Source organism: Arabidopsis thaliana, chromosome 2 (genome assembly GCF_000001735.4).
Source record: "Arabidopsis thaliana chromosome 2, partial sequence".
NCBI classification, from domain to species: Eukaryota; Viridiplantae; Streptophyta; class Magnoliopsida; order Brassicales; family Brassicaceae; genus Arabidopsis; species Arabidopsis thaliana.
The window spans coordinates 13368035-13391419 of record NC_003071.7 but is presented as its reverse complement, the minus strand read 5'-3'; the positions used below and the strand labels follow the sequence as shown (position 1 = coordinate 13391419).

The following is a 23385-nucleotide window of genomic DNA, read 5'->3' as shown; positions in this document are numbered from 1 at the left end:
TAATTTCAATTGTATTTATGTCTTGTGAAAGAGCTTTATAATGGTTTAATTGGATGAGAGACAAATAATATACATTCTCTATGGCAGCCAGTAACTGTTGATCTTATATTACACATGTAAGATAATGTTGGACCAGAAATGTCAACATCTTTCGAGAAGTTTTGTGTGGCAGTAATTCAGATATATGTTCACTCTGTGACGCAAGCGTTTAATATCTTGGCACTGAAATCGTTGTCGGAATACTGAGAGTTTGACATCTGGAACATTAGGATTCCTTTGGAGTTCGAAAATTCTGGTTCCTACATTTATATAAAAACAAGACAGTGATATCAGAGTTTTTAGATTGTTTCAGCTTTCTACATTACTTTTTTGCTATATTAGGTGGAACAATGACTCGTGCAACATCCAAATGTTCTTTCTACTCGTCAATAGGTAGGTGGTTGATTACATAATTTGGTGAGAGTTGGTCGCATAAAGCTTAACCAATACCATATCTTTCCCCAGATCTCCTCTCAGAAAGTCTGATAAACAAATTATTTAACAGAACAGATACACAATTGGAAAACAAATATGTGACAATTATTGCAAAAACAAATAAGAATGAAAGAAACAGACGAAAGTTAAGTAACCATGACTTTAGTGAAATTAATCAATTTCGTAAGCAAAATAATAAAAAATCATTTTTCTAGGAAGCAGAGGAGGAGAGTCCTACCAATTCATCTTCTCTCTCTCTCTATCGGCTCATATCTCCAAAAGACCTATCCAAAAAAAAAAAGTTTGAGTCTTTACGAATTCCAAAGAAGCAATGAAAAACCCTATCCATATGTAGCTCTTTTCGATTCCGTAATCACCACAAACTCTTCCTTTCAATGGCGTCAACGCCGCCTCACTGGGTCACCACCACCAACAACCACCGTCCATGGCTTCCTCAGCGTCCTCGTCCCGGTCGCTCCGTTACCTCAGCTCCTCCCTCTTCTTCAGCCTCTGTTTCTTCAGCTCATCTTTCACAGACTACTCCAAATTTCTCTCCTTTGCAAACCCCCAAATCAGATTTCTCCGGTCGTCAATCTACCCGATTCGTCTCCCCCGCCACCAATAACCACCGTCAGACCAGGCAAAACCCAAACTACAACCACCGTCCGTATGGTGCCTCTTCTTCTCCTCGTGGCTCAGCTCCTCCGCCTTCATCTGTAGCTACTGTAGCTCCAGCTCAACTATCACAACCTCCTAACTTTTCGCCTCTCCAAACCCCAAAATCCGATCTTTCATCGGATTTTTCAGGTAGACGATCGACTAGATTCGTCTCCAAGATGCATTTCGGGCGGCAGAAGACGACAATGGCTACGAGACATAGCTCTGCTGCTGAAGATGCACTTCAAAACGCTATTGATTTCTCTGGAGACGATGAGATGTTTCATAGTCTAATGTTGAGCTTTGAGTCAAAGCTGTGTGGCTCTGACGACTGTACCTATATAATCCGTGAGTTAGGGAATCGTAATGAGTGCGATAAAGCTGTTGGCTTTTATGAGTTTGCGGTTAAACGAGAGAGGAGAAAGAACGAGCAGGGGAAGTTAGCTAGTGCTATGATAAGTACTCTTGGTAGATATGGTAAAGTAACTATTGCTAAGAGGATTTTCGAAACTGCTTTTGCTGGTGGATATGGAAACACGGTTTACGCCTTCTCGGCTTTGATCAGCGCTTATGGGAGAAGTGGGCTACATGAGGAAGCCATTAGTGTCTTCAACTCCATGAAAGAGTATGGCTTGAGGCCGAATTTGGTTACCTACAATGCTGTGATTGACGCTTGCGGTAAAGGCGGGATGGAGTTTAAGCAAGTAGCCAAGTTTTTCGATGAGATGCAGAGGAACGGTGTGCAGCCAGATAGAATAACTTTCAACTCGTTGCTTGCTGTTTGCAGTAGAGGAGGGTTGTGGGAAGCAGCAAGGAATCTGTTTGATGAGATGACGAATAGAAGGATTGAGCAAGATGTTTTTTCTTATAATACGCTTTTGGATGCAATTTGCAAAGGTGGGCAGATGGACCTTGCTTTCGAAATCCTTGCTCAGATGCCAGTTAAGAGAATCATGCCTAATGTTGTAAGTTATAGCACCGTTATTGATGGGTTTGCAAAAGCCGGAAGATTTGATGAAGCTCTTAACTTGTTTGGTGAAATGAGATATCTTGGTATTGCATTAGATAGAGTTTCTTACAATACATTGCTTTCAATCTACACTAAAGTTGGTAGATCTGAAGAAGCTTTGGATATTCTGAGAGAAATGGCATCTGTTGGGATTAAAAAGGATGTTGTGACTTATAATGCTCTTCTTGGAGGATATGGGAAACAAGGGAAATATGATGAAGTGAAGAAAGTTTTCACTGAGATGAAGCGAGAGCATGTGTTGCCTAACTTACTGACTTATTCAACTTTGATCGATGGGTACTCGAAGGGGGGTTTGTATAAAGAGGCAATGGAGATATTTAGGGAGTTTAAGAGCGCCGGATTAAGAGCTGATGTTGTTTTGTACAGTGCATTGATTGATGCATTGTGCAAGAATGGGTTGGTGGGTTCTGCTGTTTCTTTGATCGATGAGATGACAAAGGAAGGAATTAGTCCTAATGTTGTAACTTATAATTCCATAATCGATGCCTTTGGTCGTTCTGCAACTATGGACAGATCAGCCGATTATAGCAATGGTGGATCTTTGCCTTTCTCTTCTTCTGCTCTGAGTGCATTGACTGAAACAGAGGGTAATCGGGTAATACAGTTATTTGGGCAGTTAACAACTGAGAGTAACAACCGAACGACGAAAGATTGTGAGGAGGGTATGCAGGAGCTCTCCTGTATATTGGAAGTTTTCCGCAAAATGCATCAGCTGGAAATTAAACCAAATGTTGTAACCTTTTCAGCGATTCTGAATGCTTGCAGGTTTGTTTCTCCTTTGGATCCTCTTTTTGAAGTTAACGAGTGAAAGATATGACCAAATAGTTTGGGTTTTCCTAGATTAGCTCTATGTGGTTTTGCTGTTTGACTCCATTTTCTGTGGGATACTTATTTTGCTTACACGTTTGTATCTATGTAGTCGGTGTAACTCATTTGAAGATGCATCAATGCTACTAGAGGAGCTCAGGCTGTTTGATAATAAGGTATATGGTGTTGTTCATGGACTTCTCATGGGCCAGAGAGAGAATGTATGGCTCCAAGCTCAGAGCTTATTTGACAAAGTAAATGAAATGGATGGTTCGACTGCTTCTGCCTTCTACAATGCCCTAACTGACATGCTTTGGCACTTTGGCCAGGTAAAATAACACTGATATTGTAGAGGCCAAATTTTGTAACCGTTTTTTAATGCGTTACTATTAGTACAAAGGCTTACTTTTGGGAACCTTCTGCTATAGAAACGAGGTGCAGAACTGGTGGCACTTGAGGGAAGATCTAGGCAAGTTTGGGAAAACGTGTGGTCTGATTCTTGCTTGGACTTACACCTCATGTCTTCTGGAGCTGCACGTGCAATGGTCCATGCGTGGCTACTAAACATACGCTCCATTGTCTATGAAGGTCATGAGTTACCTAAAGTCTTGAGGTAAGCTACAAAGAGCTCTTCGGTTTAACTATCAACTTAAACCGGCCTATAATACCCGGCTCTTTTCCTTTTATGGTTGCTTCCTAAAACTCCATCAGGGCCCGAGAATTAAGTCCAATCTCTTCTTTTCCGAAATCTGATATGCAGCATGTCCTTGATGATGCTATGTTTTCTTGTGATAGGTTGAAGTTTTTGGTCATACACTATGATTATAGTGTCTCTGTAGATACTTTGCTTATGTGATGTGGTCATGTTTCGCAAATCTTTTGTGATCCCCTCAACTTTTATCACTATCTGGGTTAGTTCAAAACTTGTTAATAACTTTTTCTTATTGTGGCAGTATATTGACTGGCTGGGGGAAACACAGCAAAGTGGTTGGAGACGGAGCACTAAGACGAGCGGTTGAAGTTCTTTTGAGGGGAATGGATGCACCATTCCACCTGTCAAAATGCAACATGGGACGGTTCACATCAAGCGGTTCGGTGGTAGCAACTTGGCTGCGTGAATCAGCCACACTGAAACTCTTAATCCTCCATGACCACATAACAACCGCCACAGCTACTACTACAACAATGAAATCAACAGACCAACAACAACGGAAACAGACGTCGTTTGCTTTACAGCCTCTTCTTTTGTAGCTTAGTGTATGATGTAAAAGTAAAACAATTTGTGTTGATCATTAAAGTGTATAGGACCAATGGTCCTAACAATGTTTGGCTCTGTGCTAATATTTGTAACAAAGCAACTCGATTGATTATGTGAAAATCGTTTTGTCTTTTTCTTTTCTTAAAGATATGTAAGAATAAATATTTTAAAGCAAATCTCGAGATTTATTAGAAACAAAAAAGGATTATTTACATTAAACAGAGAAAATCTCTATTGACATTGGCCGTTTCGTGATCCGTTGCTGGTTTTATGGAAACTAAACAGAGGAATCCACAGGTTTTCGAAAGTAAACCAGTTTGATTATAAATAGTTCAACTTGTCAACAACACCCCAGTGACGCTTCAGTTACTTATTTAACGTGATTTTTTCACCCGTCGGTAAAAAAATAAATATCATTCTTGACTTTACTTTATTTCTATGTTAGATGACACATATTTATTTCATTACTTTCTTACCAAAAGGCAAAACCCACAATCGAGTTAAACTTCCACTGTAATGGACCTAATGGTTGCAATTGTCTATCCACACACATCTACTACGTTTCTCACTAGAACAATCACCTACAAATTTCATGGTAAATTCTTCTATACAGTTAAAAGTAAAACACTCGAATAAATATTTTCCATAACACGTGAGAGTATCTTGTTGGTGTTTTGTCATTATCCTCTTAACCTGACACCAAATTTGTAGTAAGTTTATTTTTTACGCAACATATTATTGACTACTATATTCATACACGATTTTTTTATTTTATTTTTCGGATCAAATCAAATACTCAGGCAAAGGTCGAAAAACGTTAAAAGATTTTTTCATTTTATTAAAAAAACCACAGAAACTCATGGTTTTTTTTACGAGATATATTTGTATCTTATATAATAAAATACGTTAATAATATATCAGTAGCAAGCCTTTGTACACCAGTCCCATCGTTCTCTATATAAACCATTCTTCTCCTTCCTCTCATTTTTATGTATTCTTCTCCTTGTCCTTCCTTACTCTCTATATTTTTCTCAATTCTCCGATTTGATCCAACGATTTCACAGATCTCTGATCTAAATGGCATCCAACGGTGATAAAGGACTGATCGTTAGCTTCGGCGAGATGCTAATCGATTTCGTCCCTACCGAATCAGGCGTCTCTCTCGCCGAAGCTCCTGGATTCCTCAAAGCTCCAGGCGGTGCTCCCGCTAACGTCGCAATCGCTGTTTCTCGTCTCGGTGGACGATCTGCTTTCGTCGGAAAACTTGGAGACGACGAGTTCGGTCATATGTTGGCTGGGATTTTGAGGAAGAACGGTGTTGATGATCAGGGGATTAACTTCGATACTGGAGCTAGAACTGCTTTAGCTTTCGTTACGTTACGTGCTGATGGAGATCGTGAGTTTATGTTTTACCGCAATCCTAGCGCCGATATGCTTCTTCGTCCTGATGAACTCAATCTCGACCTCATCAGATCCGTACGTTTTAAATCTCTCTCTCTTCGCTATAGATTTTTACGATTTTGGGATTGTAGAAAGCCAGATCTAGAGGATTTTTAGTTTAAATTTTCTGGGAAACGCAGAAACGAAATTCGATTAGGAGTGTTAGTTATTGGGAATCGCGTTATTGAATTTAGAAAACGTAGAAGATGATCTCACTCACTGGCGGTGACTTTTCTCTTAGATCTTTTTTATTTTCGCGGGTCTTATTTAGATCCACGTGATACCACGTGATTTCTCCAATTTCTTCATCTTTCAGTTTTTACCCAAAACAACTTCAAATTAAAAGGCTATAACCTTTTTGGCCGTGTAGTTAACCATCACCATCTTAGCTCAATTCTAGTGACATGTTTCCCTTGAGTAGTTTTTTTACTGAGCTTAATATGTGTTCTTCTTATTGATCTATATTAAAGTCTTGAGTATTTTTAGGTTTATGATGTGAATATGTGATTAAAAGTAAATGTGCACATATACGTGTAAAGTTTGGTTTTTTATAGCAATGGTGTGAAATGATGCCAGGTTGAGTATTTTTGTGTACATTTACCTTTACAGCTAATTTCATGGCGAGGATCTTTTGCTTTTCTTGTATAGTTTGATAATGATTGACCCTTGTCGTAGTTAATATTCAAAACATAAACCACAATTGGGTCCCTTGACAATTATATTCCTTATGATCTAAGTTGTGTTATTTTGTGAGTTGTTTTTGGTACCAACCTTGGTTTTGTTTTTTTCTGTTATTTTGACGTTTTTGTGTCCCATGATGTGGTGTGTTTTTGTGTAGGCGAAAGTGTTTCACTATGGATCAATAAGTTTGATAGTGGAGCCGTGTAGGTCAGCTCATTTGAAGGCCATGGAAGTGGCGAAAGAAGCAGGAGCTCTTCTTTCCTATGACCCAAACCTCAGGGAGCCTCTGTGGCCATCAAAAGAAGAAGCCAAAACACAGATCATGAGCATTTGGGACAAAGCTGAGATCATCAAGGTGAGCGATGTTGAGCTTGAGTTTCTAACTGGAAGCAACAAGATTGATGATGAGACCGCGTTGACCTTGTGGCATCCCAACTTGAAGCTGTTGTTAGTCACTCTTGGTGAAAAGGGCTGTCGGTATTACACCAAGGTAACAAACACACTTGAATATTTTTATGCATTTACCGTCATCATTCATCATTATCACCATTATTATCAGTATCATCAGCATAGTTGTCTCTTGGTTATGCTTTGTTTGTTGTGTCCATTAGGTGATACCAGAAGGCAAAACTAGTGTGTTATAGAATATAGTTTCAGGATTGCTTTTATGTTAACATCTTTTTAAAATAGGATTCTCGAGATACACAAGGTATTTGAATACTGCTGCTGGAATCAATTCTTCAACTTTGATTAAATTATTAGTGGGTTTTTTAGTAGGTTTGGTAGATCTCACCAACTGATGAATAAGAAATTTAATATTAGCCGTGGACCCTCCAAAAGATTAATACTATTCTAATCAATTAAGGGGTACAGCAAAAGTCGTGATCTCTAAGGTTCTTGGTTTAATCAAACATGACAAATGTTAATGTCAAGAAAGGGGAGTTACTTTTGCTTTTCTCATTTGCCGAATCACATGCTATTTTTTTTACTTCTTTACGGCAGTTACTCTGTGACCTTCCACAAAAATATGTTTCTCTTCTTATATGTTCTTACCAAATTGTGTAGACTTTCAAAGGAGCCGTTGACCCTTTCCATGTGAACGCTGTGGACACAACCGGAGCTGGAGATTCCTTTGTCGGTGCTCTTCTAAACCAGATTGTCGATGATCGATCCGTTCTCGAGGTATGATATTCGAAAGAAGCATCCAATTAATCAATGTGCATTCATTGGATGAATCTTTCTTAGCTACAAGATATATATATAGGTTCTAACTTCAATATCTAATGACTTGTTGGGTTTATTTGAACAGGACGAAGAGAGATTGAGGAAAGTGCTGAGATTCGCAAATGCTTGTGGAGCAATCACAACGACCAAAAAAGGAGCCATTCCAGCTCTTCCCTCAGATGCTGAAGTTCGGAGCTTTCTCGAAAAGAAATAGAAACAAAACAACTCAAGCTTCTATTACGTAATCTGTTTCCGCGATTATCTTCTCTTTTTGTATTCTTGTTTTCGGATGGTTGAATCGAGAAGAGAAACAAATTCGGCATTCCGCTCTGTTTTTGTTTCTCTTCTTCAAATGTAATGATTTAGAAAAGACGTATGTTGCAATTTAAGGCTTCACTTGCTAATAAAATGATAAGGTTTTTCCAAGTTTTAGCCTGCTACTTACAGTGATACACATATCAGATCATGGAGAAAGCAAGGCGAAGAGCCGAAGACTATGCGAATCAAGTGCTATATATTATAAAGCTTAGTAGATTCATCCATAGTTTAGCCTAGGTCGGGGACTAGGAAGTGCTCTTCTTCATCATCATACCGGTACTCAAGCCTCTGCTTCTTGTTGGGTACATTGGACTTCATAGGTCTGTTGTAGGAATGAGCATGAGCCAAATGTGAAAAGGAAAGCTCGGGAACTTCGGCTACCGGTAGAGCCTCTTGATCAGGCTGGTCACCAAACAGACCCATCTCTGCAAGCCAATCCAGCTCCCCGAGATCGAGTTGCTCTTTCTCCTAATGTACAACAAGTGATTTATATAGTTGTCAAAACAAGTTACAAACCAGGATATTTGAGTATTCATCAGTTTGGTAAACCAGTTCTCACCTTATTACTGCAGTCAAGATCAGAGTAGCTGAAGAATTCATCGGTAGCCCACAAAGGAGATGGAGCAGCGGGTTGCTGAGTTGGCGGTTTAGAGAGACTCTGCTGATTAGATGGGTCAAAGTGATTCTTTTCCACTTCTTGATTGCAACTAGTGGAACTAAGAGCAACTCGGATTCCAGTGGCTAAGAACCTCTGGTGATTAGCAGAGCGAGTATTTGGCGCATGGGTCGCCTCATCGCAATCTCTGCAGAGCAGAGCCCTATCCTCTACACAGAATATGAAAGCTGCCTTCTCCTGCAAGTCAACAAAGATGAACACAAGAAAGAGATTTACTACATAAGCAACTTTGAGCATGTTTTTCTTGAGATCCCATTAAGAATATCTACCAAAGTTGGATCTACATATCCAACCTTAGCAAACTAAAAACATCCAAAAACAAACAAATTTCCTGAGATCCCACTAAAACCTTTACTAAACTTAAATCTAAAACCTTAATCTATGTTATAAAGCTAAGAACTTCTCGATAATTATACTTAAAGAATCTACCAAGAACAGCTCAATCAAAAGATACCCTCAAAACAAATAAAGATCTCTGCAGATACGAATAGAGACAAAAGAGAGAAGAGGAGGTATTCTTACAAGGCAGATGTCGCAGGGAGGGAATTTAGTTGAGAGAGAGTCAAGAAAAAGGCGTTGGTGTTTGCTAGCGAGTTTATTAGCAGCATGAACCTCAACGTCACATTTAGCGCAGAGAGCAGCTTCATCAGCACAACATATAAGCGTGGCCGGAGCTTTCTCACACACATCACATTGTATCTTCATATTTCTCAAAAAAAAACAGAAATTTTCTTTAGGGTTTTCCTGAGAAGTAAGAATCTGAATATCAGAGGAATCTACAAAACAGGAGTTATCAGCCTTTTGTTTCTTTCCCTTGTTCAAGAACAGAACCTTTTTATAAGACAAATGACTTGAGAGACAAAAGCAGTTTTGTTTCTGTGTATTCAAGTTGAGGAGAAGAGAAGAAGATAAGAAGGGCTTTATGAGATTTTAAGAGGATTTTGGGAATCAAAAGGAACCACATCCTTGCTTCTTACATCAATGCCTTGTAGGTCCTCATTTCTTCAACTTCTGCGGCTCTCGTTGTTTCTCTTCTTCTCTGTCTTTTTCACTTTTATTTTGATATTATTGTAAAGCGATCTTATGGAAACTGAAAAGACTATTAATGTTTTCTTTTTCGTGAGTCTGTATACAGTGTAGCCGTAAAATCTTGTGGACAATGTTGCACAACAATTTCGTCGGCTGAAATGTTTTTGCGGTCTGTATTACACATTGGAGGAGACATTAATTTTCTTTAACATCAATACAAGTTTGTTGGCATTTGTGTGGACTAATCTTGACATCTTGTGGCCTTCCTTCTTTCTTTTAGAGAATAAAGTCAGTATTTAATTCCCTGAAAAATGATTTGGATATATACCAAAACCAATAGTGAACAAATATCATAACACAAAGTAGGTTTGTATCTTAAAACACAATTGTTATAAGATTATAACAAATTAACAGCTTTTGAACGTGATTATATTTTTACATACTATGGTTTCGAGACTCAGTCTCTATATCAAATCCAAACAACTAATAATTGCAGTGCATTGCATATTTGCAATGCACGGAACTCTGTTTCTTTGGGCTTACCCAAATGTTTATCTTCAATGACCTTACCAAAAGGTTTCTTCTACGTACCAAAACGCCAATACCCTGTAGGCCAAGGCACCCGTTAAGCTGTGTTAGCTAAAACCCTAAAATCCAAGAGACTGCAAGTGATGGATGAACAACAATTTATGAATGAGAAAGGAATTGTTCAGAAGGAGAACCTCTCACTTACGTGGGACATATTCATATTCCTCAGTTCTCTTTCTGGGCTTGTGAAGGCTTGAGTCTTACTCCATTTTGTTGTTCTTGCTGTTGAAGCCGCTGCTGCATAAGCTGTTGCATCTGTTGCTGTTGAAACTGATACTGTTGCTGTTGCTGCTGCTGCTGTTGGTGTTGCTGTTGTTGTTGTTGTTGTTGTTGTTGCTGCTTCTGTGAATGAATCTGAAGTTGCTGGAACTGTTTTGCAGCTAAGATTGTTTGCATTGACTGATTGTTGGAATAGAATTGCTGCTGGTTTGATCCAAACGACCCATAGTTCAACGCTGATGGAGCAACTTGGCCAGTCAACACCTTCAGATGCTGGATTTCCTCCTTTAGTGCTTCGTTTAGTTCTGTTAATAGAGAAGATTCAATTCGATGATATGAACCAACTATAGCAGTCTTGGCACAGAGGGATATTGTTTGTGATAAAAGAGAGACTCACCATCCTGCAAGTGAACCTGCTGCTCCATTGTTTGTAACCGCAGCTTCAGCTCATTGTTTTCAACAGTCAAGCCATTTGTGTCTCTCTATACAAACAGGAAGAAAAGAGCACAAGTTTTCAACCCATAAAAAATCACAATGCACGAACAAACGTTGTAAGGCTAGATTTAGTTTCATTTAGCATGAAGAAAGAACAACCGTACAATGAGTCAAAACTAACCTGTAAGAGGGTCAACTGGGCTGAGAGAGTTGTAGCCTCTGTTTGCAAAGTCTGTACTTTTCTCTCAAGCTCAAATATGTATCTCGTCTTCCTTTCTTTTGATCGTGCTGCGGACTGCCTGTTTGCCCATATCCTATTGTATGAAACAAAAACAAATTATACACTTGCTCCACTCATTAAAAAGCTGAAGTTATGTGGGAACAGCTGAAGCAACTAAATGACTGGTGGCATTAAGGTTCAAACCAAAAGCACACAAATAGTCACCGTGTCCATCCACACTATAAACAGGATTTAAGAAACCAGAGAATCACAGAAGAAAAACGAAAACCAATTACCTCTTAGCACGTTTAGGATCAATGAGAGCAAGCTCAGCAAGTTTAGTAGCAGACATAGACTTCTTAGCATCAATAGCAGAATCATCTTCATTTCCCGACATAAGCATCTCATTGATATTCATTGAACCATCCATAGATTGGCTATGTTGATGCCTGATTCTTGGCCTTTCGCCAAGACTATTAACCGTATTCTGAGGATTGGAAGTTGAGCCTGTGCCTGTCTGCATCATTGTCTCATTTTTCCAAGCAGTTCCTGATGGCTCACCAACTTGGGCAGAAGATGTAGCAGAAGAATTAAACTTATCCATATCAAGATACATAGAGAGCAAATCTTCTTCAGTCTCATCAGAGAAAGAAGCTCCATCAGCAGCATTACCAACCACACCAAGATCACTATCAAAGCTCAAATCATCAGGGAGAGTAAGTATTTCAGAATGAGCTCGCCGATGTCCAATCTTCTTAGGTGGGTTATCAAGCATACGGCTAATATCATGACTCATTCGATTAGCATCTGAACCATGACCAATGGGACCAGCTTCTGAGAATGCAGAGCATCGACCTGATGGAGATGGAGGAGGAAGACCTCCACAAGGAGGTGCTGGAGATTTCTCCTTATCCATTTCTACTGACTTATCACCAAATCAACGACCCTGCAAACGATTATTACACATAAGAATAGTAAGTTGGCAAATTAAAGCTAGCAACTTTCTCCATGGAATAGAAACAGTGAAGCAACTATAGAAAAAGGAGAAGTTTTTAATCCTAACCCTGAATCAAAGTAGATCAAAGGAGACGACTTTGAAAGACCCACTTACGAAATAGATCTAAATCAGCTGTAGTGTGAATCTGCAGATATAGAGAGAGAGATCCAGGAGGAAAAAAATGTAAGATTTTTCCGGTTAAAGTTAAATGCTTTTGGACAAAGTAGAGATTAGAGAAGGAAATTTAGTAAGGGAGAAGGAAATGAGAGGAAGAGAAGAGAGAGATCTAGGTAGGAGATGAGATGAGGGAAGGAGAGAATTCGATTCTTACAACAGATCATCATCATGGATGAGTAGGTAATATGCTCTTAAAACGCGTCGTTTTGCGTGTTCCGCCATTTCCGTGACTGTGACGATGAGATTGCAGAAGAGATTTTTGAAGAATTAATTTATGTCAACTTGTTACCAATCAGGCCAAGGCCTTTTCTTAGACAACAATTTATGGGCCTAAAGCCCATTAAACCTAAGCCAATTTATGGGCCTACTACATCTTTTTTTCTTTTGTTGGATTAGTATAGTATTAAATGTCTACTGATCACAAAAATACTTGTATAATATTAAATCCAATGTGTGATCTTATGATTTTATATTAATTAAACATTATTGTCTATCGGATGAAAAAAAAAAAAAAAAACATTACTGTCTATCTTCTTTTATTACATATCTCTGTTTAATAATATCCCCTATATTATTTGAAACTTTATCTTAAAGTTTAATTTTTCTAAATTATTTTAATTGACTTTTTATGATAGCAACAGATAAATCAATTATGATTGTGATTTGTTATGATCGAAGCAAAGCAAGATGTATATTTTATTTTATTTTTGGTTTGTAAATGTATCATGTAAACAAATAAATATCAGTTTTTCTTTTTTCATAACGTGGAAAATATATAATTAATATGAAAAATGAGATATTATCTGTTTAGGACAAAGATATTATTTGAACAGATTTAAACAAAAAATGAAATAATTTTCTCTTCTTTTTTTGTGTGCCATTAAATAATTTTTCCCTATAAAAATAATAATAATTGGTGATGGTACCACATGTTGTATCTGCGAAGCATCATTGTCCTTTTCCTAGTTGGAAAGGAATGTTACGGTGGTCGATTTCACAATTAATAATCTGAAAAACGTTTTGAAGTGATTGATATATTAACTTCTGATGTCCCTATAAAAATCAATATTATCTGTAGTGGTGTCCTCCTATATTCCTATCATATCATACATTTGCAATCAATTTCATCTGGCGATAGCATTAAAGTCACTTGGTTCAATGGTCAGGTTTCACACATTTCCTCGTACTTTGATATTACTCGTCTTTAATAGAGGTAGTTCTTTGTATTTATCGTGTGTGATGAATTGATTGAGTCTGTCAAAGTTTCATAAGCTAAAGCTACCTAGCTAAGTTAAGGGATTCTTTTGGACGGTTTTAGACGTAAACTCTGATTAGTAATCATACAGGGCAAAATAACATTATCAGTTAGACAGTATATCTGTATATAGTGTGTAATGTATACTAAAGTTTTGAAATGGTTAAGTCTCAGTGTATTTCTATTATATTCCTTAAAATATGATTTGTCCGGAAACATTTGATGAGATTAAGTAGGAGTTTTAACCACCTAATGTAGTTAAGTAATGCATTACATTGTGATGAATGTGAAAAGTTTATAAGTTAGGGAGGAATATGTTATATTGAGAGAGTATATTTGATCACTAGTAGTCAGTGACTTCTGACAAGCTACTACTCAAATGGCGATCAGGGACCATTAGCATCATTTAACTATTTTTTATCTCTGCACACATGTTACGATCATTTTTGTTTTAGAATATATGTTATATATATATATATATATATATATTAAGAATTCCAATATTGTAATGTAGAAGAAGTTCTGATACATGTAATATTATTTTCAAATCAAATCACGACTAGTTTTAAGAATACTAAACTCAGCAACTATGTATTTAGTCCGTTTTCAGGAAAGAAAACTACGTGACAACATTATGACTTCTTTTCCAGTTTTAGTTGGACTCAAAATACCAAACACAAACCTATATTCTCATTGAAACAACAGAACCAAGTCGGAAAAAATACTATTCTTCTCAAAACACGGAAGTGATTTTCTAATGTTTTCTTGACCAATGCAATGTAGTACTCAATTTTTTTTCCAAAAAATTAAACGTCATAAAATCTTGGGTTTAGAAATATGGTAATATAATGACGATTACCCTCCCAACACCATATATTTACCTGCTCCAAAATCCTAGTACCCAAAATTTTAATGTGGTTAAGAGTTCAGATCGTAATAAAATGTTTTGTTGAGTGTTAACATCTTCTTGTTAATTGATATCCACCATAACTTTATTAATGCATTACGTATGAATCGGTCATTAGGTTTAATGCTTGTTAATCGTTATTAACAAAGCGCAACTACCTTTCTCACTTTAGGCTTTCTTACTTAACCACAACCTAACAAATTTCTAACTAACGCAATCCATACCTTTAATGCTAATGTTTTGATTTAGAAACTACTAAGGTAAGTGGGTACAATACAAATTGGGAAAAAAGAATTTTTATAATCAACAATATTAGTGATGGTAGAATTAGATATATCCATTTTGAGATGGAATATCCGTTTCATTACGTATGCATCCCAAATTTCATTTTCAAAGTTTTGGTAGTAATCAATGAAATTAGCTCTCCTAATTTAAAACCTAGGACATTTTGTTATCCAAATTAGTGAGAATATTGGTAGTGATCAATTAATTTTGCTCTCTTAATTTTTAAACGTATTTTGTTATTATTTAGATTATCTGTTCCCGATCTTTACTCTGTTTTTTTTTCGTTATGATATGAAGCTGCTTACCTATAATGAAAGTAACTTCACTATGTCTACTATTCTTGTAGGGCACTTTCAATTCTTGTACTCATATTATTTTAATTTTCATATTTTTTGTCGTCTTACGTTTCCGGAGTTCGCGAGGCTCTTTTTTTTTTTTTTCCTCGCGAGGCTCTCTCATCGCCACTATAGTGTTTTGAATAACTAAAGTTTTCTTTTTCAAGATCTAGAAAACCGAGGATCTAGGAAATTCTGGGACATTTATTCAGATGTGATGATTTAGTAAGTTGTTTGTTTATTTTTATTTTATACATATAAGAAAGTGGCTGATCACTTACAGTCACAACAAGATTGTTTGAATTGTCTATACGAAATTACAAGTTAGAGCACATGCTTATGTCTACGTATCGGATCTTAACATGTGAAAGTTTACGATCTTATATTTGTCTTTTGATCCAACATATTCTTTATATCATTAGAGGTATGGTTTCAAATTAAGTTTTAGTTACTTAAAGCATTAAATGTGTGTGGGCAACATGGCATTAGGCCCCAAAGTTTATAAAAATATCGCTCATCATAATATTTTTTTAAACAAAGATACTTGAATATTTGAGATTTGAGAGCGATATCATTATAGGGTGCATAAGAAGATATCATCATATCGTACACTGAATAATTAAATATATTATTTCATAGTCAGATTTTTTTCGAGTAATGTACTTTAGTGTTTAAAGTAATAGTAATAGAGACGTGTATGCATCGATGATCAATCTTGCAACCCTAAAATGATTAGTTTAAGAGGAAAAAAGCCTAAGAATACATGTACTCTAGTACTTGATATCTAAACTTTAAACGAATTGATAAAATACTGTACGGCTTTTATTTAAACCTCAAATTTGACTATTCATTATTCAAATAATATTACACAAATACATACGAACGTAATACCTAACCTAATGAAAAATATTTACATATACCCCAAAAATTTAGAAATGATAGTCAAGAAATACAAGAACTCTAGAAAAATACATACATTTTCTATTTATTTGTTCATTTACATTCTTAATTTTTACAAAGATCCAAATGCTATATATTTTTCTTCGGTCTACAAATCTTGTTTAGACAAATCCGTACCCCACCGGAAATGAATCATATCTATTAAAACCGGAAAAACGGTCTATTTCCCCACAAGAAATACCGCATCATGCCAGATAGAGCCCAAACTTCAACCCCGGTCTACATGTCCATGAAAACAAAGTTTTAAACCTATTTCTCTCCGAAACGTAAGTTCTATAGCTAAATCTCCCCAAATTAATACTTCGAGATCTATTAGCACATATATCTGGTTTTTGTCGGTTTAATGTACACCAATTCAGTCTTAACCATTTGAAAACAAACTTTAACCAAAACTAAACCAAAATTATCAAAAAGTAACCCGAACCCGCCGACCTATTAATGATCCGATCCAACGCTTCTTCTTCACCTGAAATTTTGCTTGGATTATCTTCGTTTAAAAACAATACTAGACTAACTTTTTCCTGATGAAATCAATGATCGATCTTGGATGCAAGTATAAAGAGACTTTCCTCATCATGTGGGGTATTAAGTATACTTGCACCAAATTAATAGGTCGGCGGGTTCGGGTTAATTTTTGATAATTTTGGTTTAGTTTTGGTTAAAATTTGTTTTCAAATGGTTAAGACTGAATTGGTGTACATTAAACCGACAAAAACCAGATATATGTGTTAATAGATCTCGAAGTATTAATTTGGGGAGATTTAGCTATAGAACTTACGTTTCGGGGAGAAATAGGTTTAAAACTTTGTTTTCATGGACATGTAGACCGGGGTTGAAGTTTGAGCTCTATTTGGCATGATACGGTACTTCTCGTGAGGAAATAGACCGTTTTTCCACTAAAACCCAAACTAGAAGAAAATAAATAAATAGTTTATTTTTATTTTTATATGCCAATAGTTTTTTTCTTTCTTTTACATCTTAATAATAAATATTCAATCAACAAAGTTAGATCGAACACTTTGAGCCAGATCTGTTATTTTTGGGGTCAAACTTTAAAAATTTTAAAATAAGAATATAAAAATATATGCTTTTCTTAGAGATCTTTTCTTTTCTTTTTGCATATTAAAAGGAAAGGTGTTAAAATCACATCTTTTTTATGAGCTGGATAGTCAAATTTATATACTATTCCATTTTTTGGTCAACTATTAATGGTACTATTTGATTTATTTCTATTAAATAAATAAAATTAATTAATTGAATTGATGTTATAAAAAAATAAAAATTTGGATTTATTTCTTGTATATATTGTAAAATAAATAAATGTATTGTATTAACATTAGGAGTTGGTGTATATTGACACTTGGGTCCTTTAGTTTGTATATATATTGTCCATAAATTATTGATAAGATAGGACTAAAAACAGTATATGCTTGGGTACAAGCCAGTGGGTAATTCCAATTTTTATTTTAAAAGAAACAGAAAAAAAACTCTGGAATTTTGATAACAGTTTTCCAGCTACCCGAACGTGATTTTTGCCTGTAATCACGTACATCCATAAAGCATGTATATCAAAACAGTAGAATAAGTCAAAACTAAATTTCGAGCCCTGTGACACTTTTCCTCTTTACGTTGGCATCTATATTTAACCTTCTTCTTTTTTTTTTACTGGTTACACAAAATATACTTTCACTATTGCATGTAGTAGATACACCTCAACCCTTACGTGCCCATCCGCAACAACAAATATCATGATATTTATTATTTACTGATTCCTTATGATACTTTGTTGCAGTAAATTAAAATCACTATAAATTAGAAGAGAAGCATCACTTTTATTCTTCTCCATTAACAAAAAAGAGAGAGAGAACCTAAAAAGAAGAGAAGAGAAAGAGAGATCCGAAATGTCGGTGACATCAACGGTGGAGGAGAACCACCAGAAAAATCCATCAACGCCGGCGGCGGTGGAGGAGAAGAAGAAGAGGAGATGGGTGTTTTGGGATAGAAGGTGGAGGAGATTAGATTATGTGAAATTCTCAGCTTCTTTCACTGTTCATTCTCTTGCTCTCTTGGCTCCGTTTTATTTCACTTGGTCGGCTCTTTGGGTTACGTTTTTGTTTTACACCATCGGTGGTCTTGGTATCACCGTCTCTTATCATCGCAACTTGGCTCACCGGAGTTTCAAAGTCCCTAAATGGCTTGAGTATCTCTTAGCCTATTGTGCCCTTCTCGCTATTCAGGTTCATAACCCTTTTTTATTTTATTTTTAAAGTCTATTTAATTTTATAGATCTTAAGATCTTAATTGCTTCTTGTACTTTATTTTATTTAGATCTTAAAACTTTATTTTATTTTATTTTTTAAAAATAGGGAGATCCGATTGATTGGGTGAGTACACATCGTTACCATCACCAGTTCACGGATTCAGAACGTGATCCACATAGTCCTAAGGAAGGTTTTTGGTTTAGTCATCTTCTTTGGATCTATGACTCTGCCTATCTTGTTTCAAAGGTGATTTTATTTGTATGTTTATTTTGTTGTGGATAGTCTATTTCGCTATAATTCGTTTTGGCTATAACCAAAAGATTCAAATTAAATACAGTGTGGAAGAAGAGCAAACGTGGAGGATTTGAAGAGGCAATGGTTTTATAGGTTTCTTCAGAAAACAGTGCTATTTCACATTTTAGGATTGGGTTTCTTTCTCTTCTACCTTGGTGGCATGTCCTTCGTTACTTGGGGAATGGTAAGTGAATGTCTCTATATATTTTTAAAACGTATAGTATTTTGGTCGATATAAATTGTAGAATCAATTAGCAATTAATGTATGGGTTGGTGAGATTCTCAGGGGGTAGGAGCAGCATTGGAAGTGCACGTGACTTGCCTCATAAATTCACTCTGCCATATTTGGGGCACTCGAACTTGGAAGACCAATGACACTTCTCGTAATGTTTGGTATGTCAATATTATCTCTTAACATTTTTGGTTTCTGTACTTTGAATGGTATAATATCTTTTATGACACTTTCCCAAAATACAAAAGTACACATGAATTGGAGACAGCTCATATAAAGTCATGTTTCCAAAAACTCAATAATGTAGTTGAATTATTTATATCTTTTTTGTTTTTTGAAAGGTGGTTATCGGTATTTTCATTTGGAGAGAGTTGGCACAACAATCATCATGCGTTCGAGTCATCGGCTAGACAAGGACTTGAATGGTGGCAAATAGACATTTCGTGGTACATTGTTCGGTTTTTCGAAATTATCGGTTTAGCGACCGATGTGAAAGTGCCAACGGAGGCTCAACGACGTCGTATGGCTATAGTTCGTTGATGGAAATTGCGGGAAGAGCATAGAAAAAGGGATCTATTCTATGTAATTAGAATAATTTCTAATCCTAAAAGAGAGTTATTGTTTTATTTTCTTTATTACTACTTTTGAAGTTTTGGGTTAACGCAAAGGACGTTTCCGATGTGTTTTGGTGTTGGACCAAGTTGATTAAGATATTTGTCGTAATTGGTACTTATATATAAAATCTTAGTGGGGACAATTAATACGTTAATTACGGTCTCTATGTGAGACTTATTTTAATATATAGACTTCTCTAAAATATCTAATCGTCGTTTACGATAAAAGAAGAAAAGCAAAAAGACATAAGACTTGTTCAAAAGGAGATGATATTGGTTGGTTGTTGGAGTTTATAGCCACATATAAAATTACCTTTTTTATGTGATTTTTTGTGATCATTTCAATAGATATATATAAAGATGAAAAAGAAAATTACAAAAGAAGAAAAGCAGAGACTTTTTCAATGCGAATATATTGGTTTTTGGAGTTCATTGGCTTTTTGGTTAAAACCTAAAGTTTGATGTACGTATATCAACATTATCACCTTTGCTTTTTACGTTGAAGTCGGCACTATTTTATCTCTTTCGGATTTGAAGTCGGTACTCTTTCTTAACTGTTGGGTTTTCTTTAAAAAAATGGTACACAAGTTTATAGGCTGCTTGGATTTTCTTGTAAATAGGAATATATGATTTTACCTTTGGATTTTATTCTTGGCGAATAGTATTTCTTTTGAAATGAGTGGTCCTAGAAATAAAGAGAAATGTATTCTATTCTTTTTCAATTGAGTCAAAAAATTCGAATTTGAAAAAAAATAGGTTAGGTTATTTATTAAAGCTTATATTAGTGACAATGACCAACTTGATTCTCTTCATCAACGATCAAATCCTACTAGCTAATCATCAAATATCGTCAACTCTATCAACAAGGACAAATGTTAAAAAAAAGTAAACTCTTGTTTTGGCTTTGGAAAATTTAATCTTGGTTGTTATTTTTTTTTTTCGTTTTTTTGGGGTGAAGTTACTGCAAATAAAGTTACGACTATTACAATGGTCATAACACAAATATTCTATTAACACTCTTAACTAAATTTCTTAAATCAGTAACGAGCTGTTAAACACAAGTTGTTTGAAATTTGAGTAGAAAAAGAAAAATTAGAAGTTTTACAACAAAGTTAATAAAAAATGTCTCTTTTTTTAGGTTTTGTATTTGTATTTTTTTTTATAAAACGTCAAAGTCAAAGGGTGCACACTCATTTGAGGACTACATAAGCAAACCAAAGGTTTACCTCAGAAAAAGCCTAAGCTTAGAAATCATCCTTTGCTTTCCGGATAATCCCTAAAGCTTCTGCTTCATCTGCGGCCTCTGGAATGCGTAAAGCCCGACGGATATCTGTATTTGAGCTGCGGAGGAAGGGGTTACAAGCTTTCTCCATCTTCACTGTTGTCGGAATCTGAAGTTTGACAAAGAATCAACACTAAGTTAACCAAGAGAATTGAGTAGTGAATAACGATCATTGGTGATGAAACTGTTTTTACCGTTGGTAATTTCTTGCTTCGGAGCTCTGCAACATGAGCTGCATAGGACTGAAGTACTTCGTTGTTTGGCTCTAGAGACAACGCAAACTTGGAATTACTCTGCACACCCAAATCAAATTATAGTCATCTGAGATTATCTCTTTTAGTAAAAAACTTTTCACCAACACTAGAATACTAAAGTACAACAGACCAGTGTATATTCATGACCACAGTATATGCTTGTGTCATCTGGTAAAGATGTGATCTTTTGGAGAGAAGCAAGCATCTGCAGAACATGTGCAGAGGATTTAAAAATATACATGAATTGATTCTGAGAGTTTGGTTCCAAAGGAAATGTACATAAGCAGAAAGATGGAGAGGGATATGTGCTGTTTACCTGCTTAGGAGTGCCTTCAAAGAGTTTACCACATGATAAGCTAAACATCGTGTCCCCGGTGAAGATCGCTCGTGATCCTGGAAAGTATAAGCTGATATGGCCTGCAAGTATAATTAAGAAGATAAGAGACAAAGACTAAAACATGGGACAACAACGCTTAAGAGGTATATAACGGGATGGTTTTCGCAGAAACCGTCAAAACCACAGATAGATGTTGGCCATATGCATATCTAATTTGAAGAAGAGAAGAACAGAACTGTTCTGGTTACATAATTTATGGTAGAACTCTCATGTTTCCTCAATACAATGCATGTACAAACTTTAAAACCCAAGGATCATAAGAGAGAAACCCCAACTTTTCCAGACAAAATTCCCCATAATCCACAAGTCTGTTGAAAAATAGTCAAACTCCTGTACGTTTAGATGTGCATTTGGCTTCTTTGAACAAGACATACAATTCTATCTTCGGCGGCAAGTTAAGAGTTACGACCACAAAATCCACCGTAGCTAAACCAAATCTCCAATCTCAGCTTAAATTCATACATAACTGAGATATAATGAAGACACTGAACATAGGCTGAAATAATCGAATTCCGAACTACTTTAAAGTGGAATATTTAGCAAAGCAAAGGCTTAACTGGAATGCAAGAACATGCATTCAAAGCTCCAAAAGTTAATATGAGAATTATAAACAACCTTTTGTGTGGCCAGGAGTATCCATAACATGGACTTCATGGCCAGCAAACATCCATTTGTCACCATCCTTCAAGGCCATATCAATTCCAGGAATCCGGTCTTTATCCATAGCTGAGCCAATCACCTGCATACCAAAGATGTAACCTTCGTTTATACCAACATTCTTTTTAAATGTTATCATTGCACAACGAGTACATAAAGAGAAGTTAAAACATCCTACCTTTGCCCCGTACCTGTCTTTTAATTCCAAATTCCCACCAGTGTGATCATAATGATGATGTGTATTTAATATATATGTTAGATTACGACCACTCCTCTTCAACGAATCGATAATAGGTTCAGCTTCAGAAGGGTCAACCACCCCAACTGTACCAGTATCCTCGTCATGCAAGATATAAGCATAGTTATCCTTAAGGCAAGGCACCTGGAAAGAATAAACACCTGGGAATCATTTTCATTACATGATAACCTACTACATGGGCTCAAACAAATCTAGAGACCAAATTAGTAAGTACTGTGAGAAAATGGTTTAGGAGATTCCCAACAGCACGCACCAGTTCAATTTGCAATGAGGAGACATTGGAGACACTGCAGAACTTTGAAACTCGGATAGATTTACCAGCACCACGCAAAGTCCTAAGAGGTGAAGAGACCAGCTTCATCACTCTGCACACAAGACTCTTTCTTATGTTAAGCTGTCTCACACATGGCTGGCTTGATAGCTTCTGGAAGCAATCAAAATAAACAGAGAGATGTTAGGCATGAAAATAAATACTCAAACAAGAGGCAACAAGAAGCTTTCTCAATATCTTAGGCATGAAAATGAAATCATCAAAATGATCATCACGTATTAACCATGAATCATCAAAAGGTTCAGATTTTATCTTGTCATGAATGAAATTTCAGAATTTCAGAAAACAAAAACAATCACAATTATAGTTTCTTCCCAAAGACAAAGAATCACAAGAATCGAGAAGAGGAAAAGAAAACAAACCCTAGAACATCGAAAAAAGGAGGTGGCAGAAGAAGCTTTCGAGATGGTTTGCATATCTCTCTATGGATCGATGTTCAAAGAGAATTATCTCTCTATGGATCGAAGAATTTCTCTTCCCCTCTCAATCTCTCAGAGAATTCTCTCTTGGATCAAAACGATCTTCGAAGAGAATTGACGGAGAAAGAGCGTCAGCGAGAAGAAGAAGAAGCCGTACAGAGAGAGAGCAATGTGTCGCCTCCTAGAACATCCTAAACCGGAACGAACCGGACCGGGACAAGTGGTGCCGAATACTAAACCAAAATATTAAACAGCGAGGCATCTCTGAATTTAGGTAAGACGTGTTTTCACGACTACAAAATGTGCATCAAAATTTTAATTTAATTAAACTTTTGATTTATTTCAAATTTTTTTTAATGAAAATGAAACTTAATATTGTTTTTTTATGGTAGGAATGAAAATGAACTTAATTG

The 23385-nt window shown here is 36.1% G+C and overlaps 6 protein-coding genes and 1 long non-coding RNA gene across 18 annotated transcripts; 3 read left to right on the top strand and 4 right to left on the bottom strand.

Moving 5' to 3' along the window:
- The first annotated feature begins 565 nt into the window (after positions 1-565).
- On the top strand, positions 566-4466 carry GUN1 (s uncoupled 1). 2 transcript variants are annotated; one of them, NM_128697.3, is made up of 4 exons: positions 566-2926; positions 3081-3297; positions 3397-3581; positions 3922-4466. In NM_128697.3, the coding sequence occupies exons 1-4, from the start codon at positions 870-872 to the stop codon at positions 4217-4219; spliced, it is 2757 nt and encodes a 918-aa protein (NP_180698.1). In that variant the 5' UTR covers positions 566-869; the 3' UTR covers positions 4220-4466. The 2 variants fall into 2 exon arrangements, with proteins under 2 accessions (NP_180698.1, NP_001324971.1); NM_001336330.1 differs by having other exon boundaries at positions 642-2926; positions 3764-4418.
- Positions 4467-5027: 561 nt separating this feature from the next.
- Positions 5028-7997, top strand: AT2G31390 (pfkB-like carbohydrate kinase family protein). Its single transcript, NM_128696.4, has 4 exons — positions 5028-5702; positions 6505-6837; positions 7413-7529; positions 7657-7997. Exons 1-4 carry the CDS (start codon positions 5304-5306, stop codon positions 7783-7785), a joined length of 978 nt encoding a protein of 325 aa, NP_180697.1. The 5' UTR covers positions 5028-5303; the 3' UTR covers positions 7786-7997.
- On the bottom strand, positions 5681-7434 carry AT2G08435. Of its 2 annotated transcripts, none has more exons than NR_140342.1 (1): positions 5681-6528. It is a non-coding gene; the product is annotated as an other RNA (long non-coding RNA). The 2 variants fall into 2 exon arrangements; NR_140341.1 differs by lacking the exon at positions 5681-6528 and adding an exon at positions 6814-7434.
- Positions 7950-9653, bottom strand: STH (salt tolerance homologue). Its single transcript, NM_128695.4, has 3 exons — positions 9088-9653; positions 8449-8742; positions 7950-8357 (listed from the first exon to the last, which is right to left on the bottom strand). Exons 1-3 carry the CDS (start codon positions 9268-9270, stop codon positions 8118-8120), a joined length of 717 nt encoding a protein of 238 aa, NP_565722.1. The 5' UTR covers positions 9271-9653; the 3' UTR covers positions 7950-8117.
- A 5-nt stretch (positions 9654-9658) lies between these two features.
- Positions 9659-12491, bottom strand: AT2G31370 (Basic-leucine zipper (bZIP) transcription factor family protein). Of its 7 annotated transcripts, NM_001036380.2 has the most exons (8): positions 12385-12476; positions 12120-12198; positions 11353-12002; positions 11018-11150; positions 10799-10883; positions 10493-10706; positions 10328-10464; positions 9897-10200 (listed from the first exon to the last, which is right to left on the bottom strand). In NM_001036380.2, the coding sequence occupies exons 3-7, from the start codon at positions 11970-11972 to the stop codon at positions 10383-10385; spliced, it is 1134 nt and encodes a 377-aa protein (NP_001031457.1). In that variant the 5' UTR covers positions 11973-12002; positions 12120-12198; positions 12385-12476; the 3' UTR covers positions 9897-10200; positions 10328-10382. The 7 variants fall into 7 exon arrangements, with proteins under 7 accessions (NP_001031456.2, NP_001318327.1, NP_180695.1 ...); NM_001036379.3 differs by having other exon boundaries at positions 9659-10200; positions 10328-10706; positions 12385-12491; NM_001336329.1 differs by having other exon boundaries at positions 9659-10200; positions 10317-10706; positions 12120-12491.
- Positions 12492-17401: 4910 nt separating this feature from the next.
- On the top strand, positions 17402-19762 carry ADS2 (16:0delta9 desaturase 2). Of its 2 annotated transcripts, NM_001336328.1 has the most exons (6): positions 17402-17420; positions 17765-18209; positions 18339-18479; positions 18571-18711; positions 18814-18920; positions 19101-19762. In NM_001336328.1, exons 2-6 carry the CDS (start codon positions 17874-17876, stop codon positions 19297-19299), a joined length of 924 nt encoding a protein of 307 aa, NP_001323798.1. In that variant the 5' UTR covers positions 17402-17420; positions 17765-17873; the 3' UTR covers positions 19300-19762. The 2 variants fall into 2 exon arrangements, with proteins under 2 accessions (NP_001323798.1, NP_565721.1); NM_128693.5 differs by lacking the exon at positions 17402-17420 and having other exon boundaries at positions 17558-18209.
- Positions 19763-20322: 560 nt separating this feature from the next.
- GLX2-5 (glyoxalase 2-5) lies at positions 20323-23350 on the bottom strand. 3 transcript variants are annotated; one of them, NM_128692.5, is made up of 8 exons: positions 22916-23350; positions 22476-22646; positions 22142-22345; positions 21922-22045; positions 21226-21326; positions 21040-21114; positions 20850-20948; positions 20323-20764 (listed from the first exon to the last, which is right to left on the bottom strand). In NM_128692.5, exons 1-8 carry the CDS (start codon positions 22967-22969, stop codon positions 20618-20620), a joined length of 975 nt encoding a protein of 324 aa, NP_180693.1. In that variant the 5' UTR covers positions 22970-23350; the 3' UTR covers positions 20323-20617. The 3 variants fall into 3 exon arrangements, with proteins under 3 accessions (NP_180693.1, NP_001324089.1, NP_850166.1); NM_179835.1 differs by having other exon boundaries at positions 20427-20764; positions 22476-22643; positions 22916-23127; NM_001336327.1 differs by having other exon boundaries at positions 20850-21114.
- Positions 23351-23385: the final 35 nt, after the last annotated feature.